This window comes from Rhagoletis pomonella, unplaced genomic scaffold, assembly GCF_013731165.1.
Source record: "Rhagoletis pomonella isolate Grant_MI unplaced genomic scaffold, Rhpom_1.0 Rhpom_scaffold_00014, whole genome shotgun sequence".
Taxonomy (NCBI): Eukaryota; Metazoa; Arthropoda; class Insecta; order Diptera; family Tephritidae; genus Rhagoletis; species Rhagoletis pomonella.
Window position 1 is genome coordinate 3,099,373 of NW_023458568.1, and position 18,703 is coordinate 3,118,075.

At 37.5% G+C, this 18,703-nt stretch overlaps 1 protein-coding gene across 2 annotated transcripts in view; it reads left to right on the plus strand.

Moving 5' to 3' along the window:
- The window catches only part of LOC118749173 (E3 ubiquitin-protein ligase listerin-like), a gene marked incomplete in the record, with an annotated part of 227,841 nt that overhangs the window by 47,853 nt on the left and 161,285 nt on the right, over positions 1 to 18,703 (plus strand). For both annotated transcript variants that reach the window (XM_036483948.1, XM_036483949.1), the window contains 1 exon segment: positions 2,679 to 2,954. In XM_036483948.1, the coding sequence (XP_036339841.1) occupies positions 2,679 to 2,954 (276 nt within the window).

Genomic DNA, 18,703 nt, shown 5'->3' on the forward strand with positions numbered 1-18,703 from the left:
TTAGGTCAAATGATTACTTTCTCTATGCGAAATTAATAGCAGCTAAAATATTGCATTAGTTTAACGTAAAAGGACGGCAACCTATGAAAAAAAGTATAAGGTCAGTAAATAAAATGTAAAAACATGACTTGGCTTTCGTAAGACTTTTTTATGTTCAAAGTATGAGTATATAGGCTGGTTTCTCCAACTCAACTTATCTTAGTTTAGCCAATTTTTTAGACTTAGTCAAGGATAACTGTGTAAAAAGTAGGCTAACTTTTGACTTAAGTCAAAAAAATGGCTAAACTAAGTTACGTTGAGTTGGAGAAACCAGCCCTATGTTTTAGTAGTACTCAAAAATATTGTCCAACTAGCTTGGTTTTGACACAAGTTATTTTCTTACCATACTCATCCCCTACCCCTAAAAATTACCTACATAATAAAATAAGTATGGTTATATGTACATAAATGGTTTCTGCTAGCGATGAATTATAGCATTATCGAGATCAAAACAAACAAACAAACAAAAAAATTATTTACTACTACATGCTTGCACATATGACTTGAGGAGAGATTCCTAAGACAGTTAGTCTTCATAAAACATTTAATTTTTACTTAAGGTTTCAGTATTCCTAAATTCTGCACTTATATTATTTATATTCAGAATGCTAATGCTGCTTTGTGACATAATCACCAAAAACCGCTGTTAACTTCCTGAAAAGAATACGAATGTTTTTGAAACTAATTTGTGAAAATAATGTTCAAAGCTCTATTCACCATGAGCGAAAAATTTCGAAATAGCAATCCGTAGATTCTCTCAATGATTTGCCTTTTTGCGAAGGCTGCTCATCAATGGTCTGTGCGAATCGGCGCGAGTGTCTTTGTAACATAGCCGTGGCTACTTCCATTTTCACTTTATCACCATTAAAATGGACTATTTACCGCCACTTGCGGCCAGATTAAATACTAAAATTTAGGCTAAGCTATTTTTAGGGAAAGAGAGTACAGAACCGCAATTTTTGGAGATAGCCAAAAATTCGGATAAAATGTTAGCTTTCGCATTTTAGCATAGTTTAAAATTTTAGCGATAGCGAAAGTTAGAATGCGTCTGCTGGTCGACGCAGTTGGCTTTTTGATTTCGATAAGAACTTCATCAGCAAGAAACGCGATGTTTTCAGATCTAAATATTTTAGCATCCTTTCTAAATTGGTTTCCATAATTTTCGTCTTTCTTTTATAAATTTATTTATTTATTTATTTAAAAATATACGGGTGTAAATGTAAGACTTTAGTCTATTATAATACATCTTATAGGATGGAAGTTACAAAATTAAAAAAGAAACTTAATCCTAGTTCAATAATATGTATACTTAAAACTAACAGAAAATAAATAAGGGTAATAAAGCTTGATCTAACTACTCATAATTAAATTTAAGACTACGAGACAAGTATTTAAAAGAGTTAGGCGCATAAAGACAAAGATGAACTCAAAATAGGAAGAGAAAATAAGACAGTTTAATCGCAGCGACATTCAATTTGTTGAATGAAAATAGTTGTGGATTACCCTTCTGCAGTTACCCCTATTCAAAGAAGCCTTGACAGATTCTGGAATGGAATTCCTGAGCCTCGTAGCATTAATGAAGAACAGCCTTGATGAGGAGAAGTAGCATTAATGAAGAACAGCCTTGATGAGGACAAGTAGAAATATTTAGGAATAATCAGACTTTGATGCCTTCCATACGTTGTTAATTTTCATTTCCCATAAAGATAATTCGGAGTTTTATATTCTAAAAGTTTGTACATGAAAATATAATTTCTTTTCTCAAGATAATCAAAGTTGCTGCATCCCAGGATTTTAGTTTTCTACAAATAGATGTGGTCATATCTTTTATCTTTTTTTAAAATGTACTAAAATTAGCGCAATAAGTATGAAAAAAACGGATATTTTTACCAAAATATGCAAAATCATGCATTTACTGAAAAATATGCACTAACGATTGAATGCCTTTTTAAAGGAAATTTCATGATTCGTAAAGATAAATTAACCATTTCGATTTGAACATGCCCACTAAAAACATGCATTTGCATGAGATTGCGAGCAGTAAAAATGAGTTAAGCCCAATAAAACATTTCTAAAAATGTCACTCTGTAACTAGCGAAAAGAAATCTGTACAAATTTACCAATCGCGTCATTTGGACTTGCTTCAAATTGCTTCTGTTATTTGTTAGCTTGCGGGAGGATCCGGGTTCGAATGCCATTAGGCGGAACATATACTATATATTTTTTTCAGTTTTTCTATCAGCATCTATGAAGTGCAGACCGAAATCGTATTCTAACGAAAAAAATCTACAAAAATAAATCTGCTTAAAATAAAAGAAAGGTCGTTTGCCGCAAAATCATGTGTGTTTAAGCGTGAAACAAGGAGTAAGTATATGGCTTATTATTTTTCTCAGCGAAAATTAAAACTACTGAATCTTGAACCGATCACAAAACCAATTTTAAACAGTAATAAAAACCCGACAAAGGAAATACGAGATACTGAATTACTACTTGATTTTGCTTATTTAATAGGATGCAGGGGCTATTTTTGCTAAGGATGCAGTGATAATTTTTGTCTGAACAATACTATAATATGATGTCAATAGCGAAATTGCAAAGACTGCACCGAATTTATTTTAAAATTTTGATTATATTTACAGAGGGACACCTTTCTCAAGATGTGGGTTCAAGAACTTAGCGCTCAAATTAGTTCTCTGATGTATAAAAAGTCTAATCTGGCGGAAATGTTACAGGAAATGCTTCTCCAAAATACAACAAAGCCACATTACATATCGTATTGCCGCTCGCTATCCTTTTTCGTTTTTAGTCACCAATACCTGGAGTTTGGAGAAAACGCAGCAATTATTCTTACAGAGGAATTGTTCGCCTACTTTTTGAGTAGAGATGTTCTAACACCTTACATAAATTTCTTGCAGGTATGTAAATATTTTTTCATCTACAGTACTTTTAACGAGGGAGTATTTGTTCACTGCTGCCATACCTTTTTGGGCCGACCGGCTAAATTGGCCAAAAACGGCGGCTAAAATGTTTCAACTAAAATTCACATGTTTTGTTTAAATAAATCACAAGTTTAATAAAGGAAACTGTCGTTATACGTAGCTAAGCTTTGCATCAGAAGTCATGTTTGTATTACTTATGTAAGTACAAAAAAAAAAGACAAATTACAAACTTATGACGTTTTATATTGAAAAATCTTACCTTCTTGTATTGTAACATTTGCACTAGATTACCTTTGTCCTTCAAAATGGCTATATTATTAGAAAGTATTATACTTTTGCTTAGTTGGAGGGCAATATTTTAAGAAATGAACCCGTAAAGCTGTTAAAGGGCTGAGGCACCATTATTTCGAGAAAATACACCGCCATTCATTTACATATATCGAAAAAGCAGGTAGCTTTTTATGCTTAACGATTAAACTATTAAATTTAATTTTTAGGTCCATATATTCGAAACGTTCACGTTTTTCAATGACCGCTTTGCACATGCCTGATATAATTGTTCACAGATATATCGTATTCCCAGAGAAATTTGAAATTTTTAAGATGATTTAATGTTTTTTTCGTAAATACATAGCTGATTACTTAACAAACACCATATGAATCCAAACTTCAAACTTTGTGCGAAAATTATGAAAATTCTTCAAAATTTCACCAAAATTTTTACCTTTTTAATTTGCATCTTTAGAAAACTTATGGTACGCAGTTTTATAGCCTATTAAATTTTAATATAATACGATGCAAATTTTAAGTAGCTACGACCTACTGTTAATTATCGGATTTTTTTTGTATGACGGTGTTACGCATTTTTTCCATACAAAGTACGTTCTACCAATTTCTTTATATGGGGAAAAATGTGGAACACCGTCAACAAAACAATTGTCAAAAGTCAACTCTATTATACTAAAATTTTAAATTTTTAAATATGCTGATTAAAAAGTTAAAAATGTTTGTGTAAATTTGCATAATTATCATAATTTTTCCACAAAGTATGAAATTTGTTTTTAAATGGTTTCTTTTAAGTAATCAGCTACATTTTCATTACAAAACCCATTAAATATAATAAAGGAAAATATCCAAAACTTGCTAAAATGTCGTGTCCCAGTCTATATGTATATGGGTCACACTATATTCGCTTAAAACGAAAATCATTGAAATCGGCCCAGTATTTTAGGACTTTCCGGATTAGAAAAAATTTTCTCAATTTTATATAACAGTCCGACATTAAAATTTTCACTGTGATAAGGCTAGCCATTTCTAATAGATTTTGGATCGCTAAATTTGTAAAAAAAGGAAACTTATATGTATATTGTAATATTAAGAAATTTAGGCCTATAGTAAAATTGGCTGAAAACGGCTAATTTTTTTGCGTAATGGCTAACAAATCGGCTGCTGGCTAAAGCAAATTTTCTCTAGCTGTTTGCTATCGCTACCGGCTAAATCTAGCCGGAAAACGGCTAAACTGGCAACACTGCATTTGTTTCGTGAAACAATTTGAATAATAACACGGTGCTAGAAAAAAGTCATGAAATGCGATCGAAACAAAATCTAGTGTATATAGCTATGGTCGAGGACAACATGATAATAGGTTCGGTATAGTACCTGAACCCTCCATTTTTTATTATTTAAAAACAACCGCTATGTTCGTACTTGGTGCACTTATCTACTAACAGCTTGACTATTTTTCATCCGATTTTAAAAACCTTTTGAAAAGAGTATTCAGAGACCTTTAAGACCGTATTTTTGCTTAAATTTGAAAATTTGTGTGCAATTGCATTAGGTGAGGTACCAGTTTATTCAAAAATAAGTGCTCTTTTAGGTAACTACTACATGTTTGGCAAATTTCATACAAATTTTTTAAATCAGCGATAGTCAAATTAGAAAAAATGAAGAAAAATTAGGGGCTCATTAAAATTTAACCGATGTGATAAATGTTCTTGATGCGAAATTCAACGCTATTTTTGTGCAGATAGAATTATTAAAAACTCAAATAAATTCAACCACACAAAGTATCGCCATTGGCAACAATGCCATCAAAAGTGCTGTTGTGAGTTCTAACTTTGTTGCGTCGCCAATGACAGCAATTGTGAGAGTATAAGCACCCTGCAGGAAGTGACGTTAGCTTATACCTAACTTTAGTCTGTTTACGCGAACACTAGTGCTAACTATTAACTGTGTATTTTGTTCGAAAAAAGCTAACTACTTTTGTGGGGCGATGGCCGCAAAAAAGTCAGACCTGGATACCTCTGCATTACATGTCAACTAACTTGTAACTAACTACTTTTGGACATAAAATATCAATAAGAAAAACAAAATATTTTTTTGTTTTTTACTTTTTTATTTACTTATTTATTTACTTTATTTTATTACATTTCATATTTGTTTACATATTCTGCTCTGGGTGGCCCCATATTCGAACACCGTCAGACATAACTTCAAAATGATAGTATAAAATTTCGATCTTCCTTTTATTTGTCCTGAATATGAAAAAGAATCTGCGAAGTTCAGAAAAAAGTGTATTGAAAGTAATTTTTGCATGAGGATATTTAATAGAAACTTGTAAAGAAAACCAACTCCCGATTGCGTCTGCATGACTCCTGCACGACTTTACAATTCACTTTAAGTTGGTTTTGTCATAGCTAATTAAAAGTGAGGTATTAATCGAAATCTCGCCAAAAAGCTAACTATTATTATTATTATGAGCCTTGAGCACTGCGACCTCTAAGGTGGTCTATTGTGCGTGGCCTTTTACCCTATATATGAAGGCTTTTAATATAAGCTAGCACTTCGGTGGGCTTTTTGTTCCATATTTCGAATTTATTAAGTGTTGTACCGCCTAGGTGAGCGAGTCTGCGTCTAGCGAGAGCAACACATTCACAAAGGATGTGTTCTGGCGTTTCTTCGTCCATCTCACAGAAGCGACAGACGCTCGTGTCTGAAAGATTCATTTTACTGAGGTGATAACGCAGGGAACAATGTCCCGTGTAGTACCCAGTGAGAGTTCGAAGGTCCTCCCTGCCTAGATTTATGAGCTTTTTTGAAGCTTCTTGTGATGGACAGATGAACCGCTTAGCTTGTCTTTGCCCCGGACATTCATTCCAGTGCCTTTCGAATTTTTTGTCGACCCACTTGTTTATGACCTCCCTTAAGTGGGCTTTGGTGAGCCCGCAGAAGGGTTCCGGGCCATAGAATAGTGTGGTAGCTCCGTGTTTTGCTAGGCGGTCCGCCTGTTCATTGCCGTCATGGCCCTCGTGCCCCGGCACCCAGCCCAGTAATACTGTGTTCTTGCTTCCAAGACCGTTTAGGGTGTTGAGGCAGTCGTACACTAGTTTGGATGTTATTATGTGGGACCTCAGTGCTAGCAAGGCAGCCTGACTGTCCGACATAATGCAGATGTTTTTAGAGGATGTGCCTCTTCTGAAGCATTCTCTGCCACAGATATCGATCGCATGAATCTCTGCTTGAAAAATGGTGGGGTAGCTGCCCATTGGTATCGATCTTTTAAAATTCGGCCCCAATATACCAGCTCCAGTTTTTCCATCTTCAAGTTTTGATCCGTCAGTGTACCAAACTTCAGCTCCGGGTTTGGTGTAGGGGTTTCCTGTGCTCCAGGATGCTCGGTCCGCAATAGATACCTTGAAATTCCTAGAAATTACTAGTATCGGAGCTACTGAGTCCCTCATATGCATTATGGGGTCATTTGTGAATTTCATAAGGACCTTCATATGACCTGTCATGTTTCCGGTTTTTAACTCGGAAGTGTTTAGGATTCTCAGTGCCGAGAGACTGGCCTCCCTCTCTATTAGAATTGGGAAGGGCGGTATGCCTACAAGAGCACTAAGTGCATCAGCAGGACAGGTCCGCATAGCCCCTGTTATACCAATGCACACCATTCGGTGTAGTTTGCTTAGTTTTGCGCTAGCAGTTCTTTGTGTCGCTTTTGTCCACCATGCCAAGGATGCATAGGTGACTATCGGCTTCACAACTGTGTTGAATGACCAGTAAGTCATTTTGGGGGAGAGTCCCCATGTCTTCCCGTAAAGTCGCTTGCATGCGAAGAAGGCTCTCATTGCCTTGTTTACGGTTGCATCCAAATGTACATTCCAGGTGAGTGTCTTATCTAGCCACACCCCCAGGTATTTTGCTTCATTTGAGAGCCCTATTCTAGTGCCGCCCAGAGTCAATTCTGTCATGGATAACTTTTTCCTCCGGGTAAATGGAACCAGAATAGATTTAGTAGGATTAATGGATAATCCTTTGGTGTCACACCATCTTTGCGTAATGCGCAGGGCTTGTTGCATGCGGTTGGAGATCGTTTCGTCATACAGCCCTGTTACACAAATTACCAGATCGTCTGCATATCCTTGTGTTTCAAAGCCATGGTCGTTCAGTAGGAACAGGAGTTCGTCTATAACCATAGTCCACAGAAGAGGAGAGAGTACACCCCCTTGAGGGCAACCTCTTGTGGCTGTAATCGATTCTTTCGTGCCTCCCAGCTCCATCCTGATCTTCCTTGTTTTTAGCATAGAAAGCACCCAATTTATTATGATTGGGCTCACTCCCTTGCATATCAGGGCATCTCTTATTGCCCTGTATGACGTGTTGTCAAAAGCCCCTGAAATGTCAATGAAGGCACAAAGGGCTATGTTCTTAGACTCCAGAGCCTTTTCGATTTTCGATGTAAGGCTGTGAATGGCAGTCTCAGTGGACTTGCCTGGTTGATAGGCAAATTGGTTCTTATTCAGTGGTCGTTCCGCTAGGTTGACTTCTCTGATATGTTGATCCAAGATTTTCTCCATGCCTTTTAGGAGAAAGGAGCTGAGGCTAATTGGTCTGTAGGATGAAGGCATTTGCTCCGGTTTACCTGCCTTCGGTAAAAATACCACCTTAGCCTCAGTCCATCTACTGGGAATGTGACCCAGTAGGAGCGACGCTCTGTATAGTCTGGAGAGGACTGGGGCTATGTAGTTACTACCTTGTTGGAGTTGACAAGGATAGACCCCATCTGGTCCTGGTGATTTGTATGGGCTGAAGGTAGATATCGCCCATTGCACTCTTTCTACCGTGGTAAGTTTAGTTGCAAGGCTTTGCTCTCTACCAGAAGTGTGTGCTGGGACACCCAATTCCGGTAGATAATAGCCCGCTTTGCAGCCCGGGAAGTGAGTGTCTAGCAGAAGTCTGCAAGTCTCTCCCGGATGCTGAGTATAACTACCATCTGGTTTCTTTAGAGTGCCGATCGTATTTTTGTGTTCCCTATTTAGAGCTTTTTGGAGGCGTACTGCCTCTGGGAGGCTCTTTATTTTCCTCGCAGTGGTTTCGCCAGCTAGCTCTTTTGGATTTCCGCAATTCTTTGTTGTAAGAAGTTAGTGCAAGTTTGTACGGATTCCAATCACCCGTATTCTTTGCTCTATTGAATAGTTTTCTGGCTTGGCATCTCATTTGCTCAAGCTTCTTGCTCCACCAAGGCACATCACGTTTGGATTTTACCTTTCCTTGGGGACAGCTACTATTGAAAGCTATTCCAATGTCTGAATGAAGCTGTTCAGCTTCAGTTTCAAGCTCGTGCGCAGTCGTAATTTGACCACCATGGCTGTTTCCACCTTCTTCCATGATAAAGCGAAAGAATTCCCAGTTCGTTTTTCTGGGATTTCTAAAAACTAGTTCATGCTCAGGAAAGTGGCCAATGTCGAATTCTATGTGCATATGGTCCGACATTGATACCTCCCCTGAGACGCGCCAGTTTGTGACAGAAGCTGCCATGTTCTGACTACTTAGAGTAAGATCTAAGACTTCCCCTCTAATAGCGTTCCTGAACGTTGGTTCATTGCCATGGTTTATAATACTTATATTATAACTACTTATAAACTCAAGGAGGTACTCACCCCTTTTGTTGGTGTCGGTGCTCCCCCAGACAGTGCTATGGGCATTTGCATCACAGCAGAGGATCCAGGGTATACCACTCTGCCGGCAGTGATCCGTAAGCGCCTTTACCTCAGGTGTCGGGGCTATCTCCTCCTCACCCGGGAAGTACGCGGAGGCAAGTACTGCCTCTTGCACCCCCCTAGGAGTAGGAATTTTGGCACATACCGCAACGAGATCTGCCGTAATGAACTGTGAAAGAGGGAGAAACGTTATTTTGTTACATAATAGCATCGCCGCTCTTGGGCGACAGCTGGCGGCATAGATGATCTTACCGTCCTTTATATTAAGGCCTTTGACGTCACCTCTTAATATCCAGGGTTCCTGGATGAAGGCTACACCTAAGCCTTCGTTTGTGAACCTCCTATGTAAAACATCTGATGCTGCTTTCGCGTGGTGAAGGTTCACTTGGAGGCATTTAATGTGCCTCGGATTTGTAGAGTTTTTGGGGTGAGGTGCCATTACTTGCGGTCTTTTCGGCCGCGAGCAGCCACCTTCTTCCCCTTGTTGCCCTTCAGCAAGACCGCTTCTTCGGCCGTCCTTGCATCTCCCTTGCCTTTGCGGCTGGACATAGTCGCTTTGGAGCTGCCACGTAGTGGTGGCCGTTTTGCAGGCTTTGGGGATGCGATGGGTCCAACGCCTTTTTGGGCTTCTTCCAGCACCTGTTGTAGGGTCGGGCATGTTGTTGTTGCTGTTTTCGGAGGCGTTGTTGGAGCTGTGTATGCTACGTGTAGCTCTGTGCCAACCTCCGATGACTTCTGCTGCACTTGCATGTCATTGGGTAGCTGCCTGGGAGCTACGATGACGTCTTTGGAGCAGCAAGGTTGCTCCTCCGAGTTAGGGTATTCGGTGTCGGCGGCATCTTTGTCTACCACGGGCATCGACGGTTTGACTTTCTCCCTAAGTTTTACTACGCCAAAGCCATAGTTTATCACGTTCCCGCGGTGCTTTAGCGTGTCCGCTGATAGCGGGTCAACCGCAATGGTGATTTCCGCCATTGTTGACCTGCGTACTCGATTCAGAATGCGCCAGTCCGGAATTCTCAGGCCGTCATTCTGTGCCTGAAGCAGACTGAGCGCATCCTCACTGGCAGAGCTGTCCAGCTCTGGGAAGAGTCCCACAAGAATGATGCGGCGAGGTGTTTCTGCCTCCTCGACCACTTTCATCTTCGCCCCCTTCCATGGTGCCAGCTTTGGAACCGTGTTCCGTATCCATCCCGCGGTCGCAGCATCTCTGCAACTGATGGATAGCCATCCCGAGTGGAAGGTGCAACCCTTGAATATAGGCTTTACAGCGCTAAATGTGTTGCTCCTGACCGCCCTGAGGATGGCATTTTGGATAGCTTTGAGCTCATCCGTTGACCACACTGTGGTTGGATAGTCCTCTGGGACTAAGCCCAGCTTCACTCCGCATAGTGCATCCCTAAATGAAACCGGCTCTCCGCGACAATCTGCAGGTGCATGCGGCACAGTTGCCTCCCCGGTGGGCACAGATGCAGTCCCACCTGGCCTGCCCCCTGCAGATCCCTCACTGGATTTGGCGAATTTCTTCGGGGATCGCCTCTGCGGGGTAGAGCTATCAGACCTAGGTCTTTTTTGGAGAGTTTTCTTTTCCCTCCGTGGTGGGCCAACGGGTTCTTTGGCTTTTTCTCTAGCCTGCTCATAGCTCATTCCCCTTTCTATGTACCGCTTGAGGCGTTTCCGACCGGCTCCGCTAAGCCGCTCCCGCTCTCGAGCTTGGTGAGGTGGGTTGTTCACCGGAGAGGCAAGCAACTTCTGCTCATCCTCCGGCGAGATATCAGATAGCGCTCTGACGGGACTTGCATCCTGTCTCACGCTAGTATCCACCATCTCTACGTCGTACGAGGGACTATGCGCCCCCGGTAGTTCCGTAGCGATGGTTTCTGTTTCGACAGAAGTCGAAAGGCCAGCATTGGCCATTGTTTGGAGCTGTGCAGCTCCTTCTGGCTTTTGATTTATATTTTTACTATTCATGTGTGTCCCACGAGTATGGGGGAAGGGATGTCAGCTGGGACATAGCCCCCAATATCCCGAGCAAGACTTCTTACAACCAGAGGGCGCCAGGTATCTGGAGGCCACCGTTATAAGACACACTTACGTAGTGCCATTCATCCCATAAGCACGGTACGGATGACACTCGGAATTACGGGTTTTATCGAGTTGTCCTCTCTAGATCCGCCATATTCAGTAAAAGCAGGGGCACCTCTCGCAGGGTGTGACTCGTCGCCACGTATGGTCGGTCTTGAGCCATCCGCTCCTGACTCAGAACATTACAACACGTATGAAGCAATATCAAGAGCCTTAACCCCCCAAAAAGCTAACTATAAGTTGGTTAGTTTTAAAATTTATAATTTTTCACTGCATGGTTGTAAAGAAATCCAACTCCCGATTGCGTCTGCATGACTCCTGCACGACTTTACAATTCACTTTAAGTTGGTTTTGTCATAGCTAATTAAAAGTGAGGTATTAATCGAAATCTCTCCAAAAAGCTAACTATAAGTTGGTTAGTTTTAACAATTGATAATTTTTCACTGCAGGGCAGTTTCTCTGCTGACGTTGTTTCCCAAAGTATTTCCCCGTTGCGCAATGCAACTGTTGGGCCAGCTGCTAATGGCAATGGAAAGCGAACAGCAGGGATGAAAAAGTAGGTACAATTGTACCTTTTTCCCTGATGACTTAAAGTTATATTAGGTACATTCACTAGATGTTAGCTACAATCATCTTTTGATCAGATACATTTTTAGTTTTCCTTTTCTTTTTCCTTTACCGTGCTATTATATTTGCTTGCTTCGCTTTAATTTTGAAGAATAAACAATTATAAAGAAAAGTGGTCAAAAGGAAGAAACCAAAAAAGTCATATTATGTATTCTCTTCAACATTTTGCATTTAGAGCAGCCAATACGAAAAATTAACAGTTTACTTAGCTATCTTCAAATTCGTATTTTTTTTTATAAATTTTAACGCTTATTTTCACTAAGTCAAATTCAATGTCATTTGCGGTCAAATGAGTGGAAACGAAATTGTTAAATGGGACTAAAATATGGTCTTTTGATAGATTTAGATCAGAATAGGCCTTCAGGCGTGTACATGCGCTGCTAAAGCGGCTATTTGTAAGTTTTTGGCCCTTAATACCATCGATAAAGGTAGGGATAAAGGAAAGAAAGTTGTGTCAAAATATGTCGACAAATTTTGTTGTCAAAATATGACATCATGAAAACCAACCAGCCTTTATTCGCCCATACAGCCCACAGTGGTTCGGATCGCAAATCTAGCTGGACGAAACTATTTAAACAAATACTCGTTGATGGATCTTTACACCACTTCTTACCTAGGGGATTTTTCGGTCGCTGATTACGAATCTGAAGTCACTTATCAAAAATCCAAAATGGCGGATCCAATATGGCGGACGAAAATAAAAAAAAAATCGGTAGATTTCTATGAAACTGGGTATCTGGGGGTTTTCTGGGTCGCTGATTACATATCTAAAATCATTTGCCAAAAATTAAAAATGGCGGATCCAATAAGGCGGACGAAAATTAAAAAAAAAAATCGGTAGATTTCGATTACGAATCTAAAGCCATTTACTTAATTTACTTTATTTACTTCGGAACGAGCATTTTCATCAGATATTTCTTTCAATTTACTAATCACATAATCACGGACACCTTGTTGTCTTTTAGAAGTTTCAGCAACACTTCTCCAAATGTCAAAGAACTCACTTCTTAAGATTTTATTTACCATGACTAAAATTTAAGATCACAGCAAGAAAAACAAATAAATTTCAGAAAAAATTGTATAACAGCGCTTAAAGATTTGCATGCCTGTTGTATAACTTTTTAATTTCAGAAAGCAGAAAATTCGCGAGTTAATATTTTTTTTAACACTTACATAACCAAAGTTTTTATAACTCCAAGTATTTTTCTGTTTTAACACACAACCCCTACCCCCTCAAGGCCCCCTCCCCCCCTCCTCACCCCGTGGATCCGCCACTGATCTTATATTTATATTCAGATACATTCCTGTTAATACTTTTGAGATTTGACATACCGTCACTAAAATGTAAATATTTATCCAATTGGTTAGACTTGGTTATCGAATTTACCCTCTGCATTTGCGAAGGTGTAAAGAATAATATGCAAGTGGTTTTATAACAGCCTTCGGCGGCCTTCACTTTTCCTACACTTTAATTTATTTTTTTATTTAATCAAAACGACGATTTTTCAGAACAAATTTGCTTAAACCAATGTGGACATAAATTGCGTTATGAACTCTGAATCTATAGCGGAATTAGTGTAATTTTTTGTTAATAAAGTTAATTTGCAATTATGAAGATATCTGTGAGTGCAATTAGCAATCTTTTAAGTTAAATTTCAGCTTTTAAAATAGAGTTCTCAAATAGGCGGCGTTGACTTACCTTTTTTTGTTTGTTTTCATATGTTAATGCTTTAATAAATGCAATTTTTATTTGAATGTATTGTCAGGAATGTATTCCAAGGACCATTAAGTATTTTAAAAACAAAAAAATTTTGACTTTCGTCCAGCTAGATCTGCTATCCGAACCACTGTGCAGCCCAGTGTCTAGGATGTCTTCAAATTTCATATTTTCTTTAGACGAGAACTATAGCTATTTGACCCATATTCGCTTTTTGATTTCTGGAAATATATTCACAAAGTTATTTTCGGTAATTTGATTATTTTCTCTTCACGTGCTGAACCTATTAAAAGGAATTGGATAAATTAGCAGAGTTTTCCTGTTGTTTTATAAGAAGCTGGATAAAGAAGTATACTTCGTAAAGTGTGTTTTTTTGTATTTTTCGCCAATATTTTTCAGTTGTCAAAATTGGACAAAAACAACGCTTCTCCGATTCCCATTAGACTATAGTCTATAGATATAGGCTCAGCTTAAAAAAAAAACCTAATCATGTTTAAAGTACGTCCATCTTTTGTATTCATGTTTAAAAAAAAAATAGTAAAAAAAACTACAAATGAATGATGTAACTTCTTTTAGGTACAATCTGTCTCATTTAGGAACATTTCCATTTTTCATCCCTGGCGAACAGTGACCAATGCGGCTCTCTCACCTGTTATGCCAGCGAACCGTATGACTCCTAACGCTAATATTACGCGTACCTATGCCACTGTTTCAAACACGGTTGCCACTTCATCAAAAATTTGTGTACCACAATACCCAAGTAAAAAGGTCCAAAATAAAATTAAATGTACCATTTTTGCCGTCCATAAAAAATACATATCTATATACAGTATATTTTGCTTAGCTGCACATCCTTCTTTGCACGAAAAACTTGTGCACGTAACCGAAAACGGCACTTAAGCTAATTTTCTTTACTACTTCAATGAGGAAGGTATCCGAATCCCTATGAAACCAAATATTGGCGGAGCACTTACCATGTAGAAATTACTGCAAGCGAAATTTTTACCGAATGTCATCTAATTATCTAATAACTACATAAATTGATAGCCATTTTCGTTGTTCTGCGAGATGAGCAAAATAAACAAAAGGTTGTAAAATTAGGTAATTGTAGGGCCAGTGCAGGTAAATAATAGCCAATGTGCAGGTATGTTGAATGCATCTATCGGAGCAGTTTCCTTATAAATGTTAAAAATAATGCTTTTGATGCGCATTTTGGGGTAGGTATCTTAAATGTGCACTTAAGCATAGAGGCAGCAAAGCAAAATATACTGTATATAATACGCGAAGGGATTTTTTGTGCAGCATAAAAGATCTGTACCGTTCGCCCGATTTTCAAAACTGAGATGTCAAATTAAAGCGCTTGGTTTGTAAATGTGCAATAAGGTATTACTTTTTCGAAAAGAGTTGCCACCTGATAAAAAATTGCATTCAAATAATTTAATAATCAATGCCATCAGATCCACACCGTTCGTTCGATTTTCAAAAGTGAGGTGTCAAATCAAAGGGCTCTGACTTTAGGTGTGCAATAAGCCTTAAATTTTTCGAAAAGAGTTGCCACCTTTTAAAAAATTAAGTTCAAAATAATACGCGAAGGCATTTTTTGTTCCGCATAAAAGATCTGCACCGTTCGTTCGATTTTCAAAAAATGGGGTGTCAAATTAAAGCGCTTGGCCTGTAGATGTGCAAACTGGTTTTGTTTTTTTTTTTCAAACGGAGTTGCCACCTGTAGAACAATTGAATATTAGAGTGGTTCAAAAAAAAATTTTTTGGAAATTCATAAACCTCAAATTATTGTTATTTGTGATAAAAAAGATACACGTATTTTTTATTTGGAAAAAAATTTTATTAGAGAGCGCGCTGGTCGGTTTTTTATAAAAACGCTGATGTTCTCAATTTTTTTATTTTTTTGACATGTTAAAACGCAGCTAAAAATGTGGTTTTTACATATAATTTCTCTGGTATTATTGGGGAACTTTCCCTTAACTACACACCTGTCTTGGACAATTAGAATGGGTCTAGTTCCCGAAAATATGCTCTCAAAAAGACACTAGTAAAATTAAAACGTTGATACTGAACGATTTACGCATTGTCATGGGTTGGAACTTGTTACCAGGGTGTTTCTGGGGTTGCTAACTAGGGATCTGAAGTCAGTTTTTCGAAATTCAAAATCGCGGATCCAAAATGGCGGTCCATTTTTTTTTAATGATTGGATTTGTTCGAACCCCGGCACTCGAGAGTTTTTATGGTCGCCGATTACGAATCTGAAGTCAATTTTTTAAAATTCAAAATGGCGGATCCATTATGGCGATCAAATTAAAAAAAGGTACTAAAATTAAAACCTTGATACTGAACGTTTTAAACATTGCGAAGGGTTAAAACACGTTTCCAGTGGGTTTCTGAGGTTGCTCATTACGAATCTGATGTCAGATTTTCAAAATTCAAAATGGCGGTTAAGAGTTTCAAACAAATCCAATCATTTTTTTAAAGTTGGCCGACATTTTGGATCCACCGTTTTGGATTTTGAAAATCTGACATCAGATTCGTAATCAGCAACCCCAGAAACCCACTGGAAACGTGTTTTAACCCTTGACAACGTTTAAAACGTTCAGTATCAACGCTTTAATTTTAGTACTTTTTTTTAATTTGATCGCCATACTGGATCCGCCATTTTGAATTAAAAAAAATTGAATTCAGATCGGTAATCGGCGACCCCAAAAACTCGAGTGCCGGGTTTCGAACAAATCCAATCATTAAAAAAAAAAATAGACTGCCATTTTGGATCCGCCATTTTGAATTTCGAAAAACTGACTTCAGATTCCTAATTAGCAACCCCAGAAACCCCTGGTAACAAGTTCCATCCCATGACAATGCGTAAATCGGTCAGTATCAACGTTTTAATTTTACTAATGGCTTTTCGAGAGAAAATTTTCGGGAACTGGGCCCATTCTAACTGTCCAAGAGAGGTGTGTAATTAAGTGAAAGTTCCCCAATAATACCAGAGTAATTATCTGTAAAAACCACATTTTTAGCTGCATTTCAACATGTCCAGAAAATAAAAAAATTAAGAACATCAGGGTTTTTATAAAAAAACGACCAGCGCGACCTCTAAGAAAACTTTTTTTTTTCAAAATAAAAAAATACGTGTCTCTTTTTTTGTCACAAATAACAATATTCTGATGTAGCGTTTATGAATTTCCAAAAAGAGTGTTTTTATGAACCACTCTATTGAATATAAACTATATAATAAGCAATGCCGTCATAATAGCACCGTTCGTTTGATTTTCCATCATAAGGTGTTAAATTAACAGCCGTATTCTATCAGTGGAAAGGGGTTTGAAAATATTTGTTTCTTAACTTAACTTTAGGAGGGTTGCCACCTGTTTAAAAAATTAAATTCAATTTGAATTAAATAAATTAATTATGAGAAATATGTTTACAACATATGGGCGCATAACGAAAGGGGCTTCAAAAGGTGGCCGTTTGAAAATATTTTGAAGAGGGTTGCCACCTTTTACAATGTCGAATTTAATGAACTTATCCAGAAGTTATATGAAATGTCAAAATAATGATGTGAAACGAAAGAATATTAAGAAGACTTTAGTTTGAACACACAAAATATTTTTGAGGTGTTGGAAGAGGCTTGCCACCTGTTTAAAAATTAAATTCAAATTATTAAATAAATTAAATTAATTATTTAAATATGGGTATCAATCGAAGGGGGGTTGAAAAATCTTTATTTCTGATTTATGTTTAGCGGAGTTGCCACATGTTTAATTAATATAATTCAACTTAATTCATCAGTTGATTAAAACATGTATGTTAGACGAAGCATATTTAAGAATATCTTAGCGCGAAACTACTTTTCAAAAGGGCTGCCACCTGTTTAAAAAGTCGAATTTAACTATATCTTTATATATAATACGCGAAAGAACTTTTTGTCCAGGTCATCAGATCTGAACCATTCGTTTGATTTAAAAAAAATGAGGTATCAAATTAAATTTCTTGATATGTAGATGTGCATTAGGCTTTTACTTTTCCGGAAAGAATGGCCACCTTTTAAAAAATCAAGTTGAGATTATTTATAAATCAATATCATCATATCCCCACCCTCCGCTCGATTTTCAAAAATGAGGTGTCAAGTTAAAAGGCTTGGTTGCAGATGTGCATAGAGGTTTTACTTTTTGAAAACAGTTGCCATAGGTAGCAGTCGAAATCGTTATTAAAAGCTTTGCTTCTTAACTGTGAGAGTGTTGCCCCTGTTTAAAAAATCGAATTAAATTTTAAACAGGGAAATTACATAGGTAATTTAAAAAATGTTCCCCCACAGGGGTCCAGACTAAAGGAGTTTAAAGAGGTAGTAATTTTAAAATGTTTTGAAAAGGGTTGCCACCGAATTTAGTTATATGCAATATTAAAATATGGGTGTTAAACGAAAGAGTGCTAAGAAATCTTCAGTTTAAACATAGAAATTTTGTTTGATGGTTTGAAGAGAGTTGCCAGCTGTTGAAAACTTCAAATTTAAATGAATTATTAAGTTTAATAAATTAAGTTAATAAATAAGTTAAGTTAAATAAATTACTAAAAGTGGTGATTTAATCGCTCATTGGTTTGTTTAGGAGAGTTTCCAGGTGACAAAAAAATTAAATTCAATTTTTTTTTTTTTAATTTTATTGAGCTTTGTACCACGATTGTTTATTACAAAGTCTAAGCGGAAGTCTAGAAAAAAGAAGTCTGATGAGGAGATGTGGTGATCTCCAAAATAGCTGCTATAACTTCTACCGCTTAGACTTTGTTGCTTTTTCAATTTTTCCTAATAAACAATCCTGGTACAAAGCTCAATAAAAATATTAAAAAATAAATAAAATGTTAATATGCCACAATAACATTGACAAATTGATATATTCAATTTAATTCTTCAGGTAATTGAATTATGTATCAAAGTATCAGACGAAAGAGCTTTAAAAGATTTCAGTTTGAAAATGCTTCGCAGAAGGTTGCCACCTGTTTGAAAAGCCTAATTTATTTAGCTTTAACCCAATTTTAATGAAATATCAAAATATGAGTGGCAAAAGAAAGAGTTTTAATAAAACTTTAGTTTGAAAATATTTTTTGTTAGGGTTGGCATCTATTCGATTTTTATTTTGAGCGATAAAGTTCGGTTATTGTGTTATCAGCTGTCTCGATGAAGTCAACTGGCCCCCTCGGAGCCGCGATTTCACGCCCTTAGACTTTTTTGTGCCATGCCATGAAGGACCGATATAATGCAAACAATCTATTAACAATTCATTCCTTTAAGG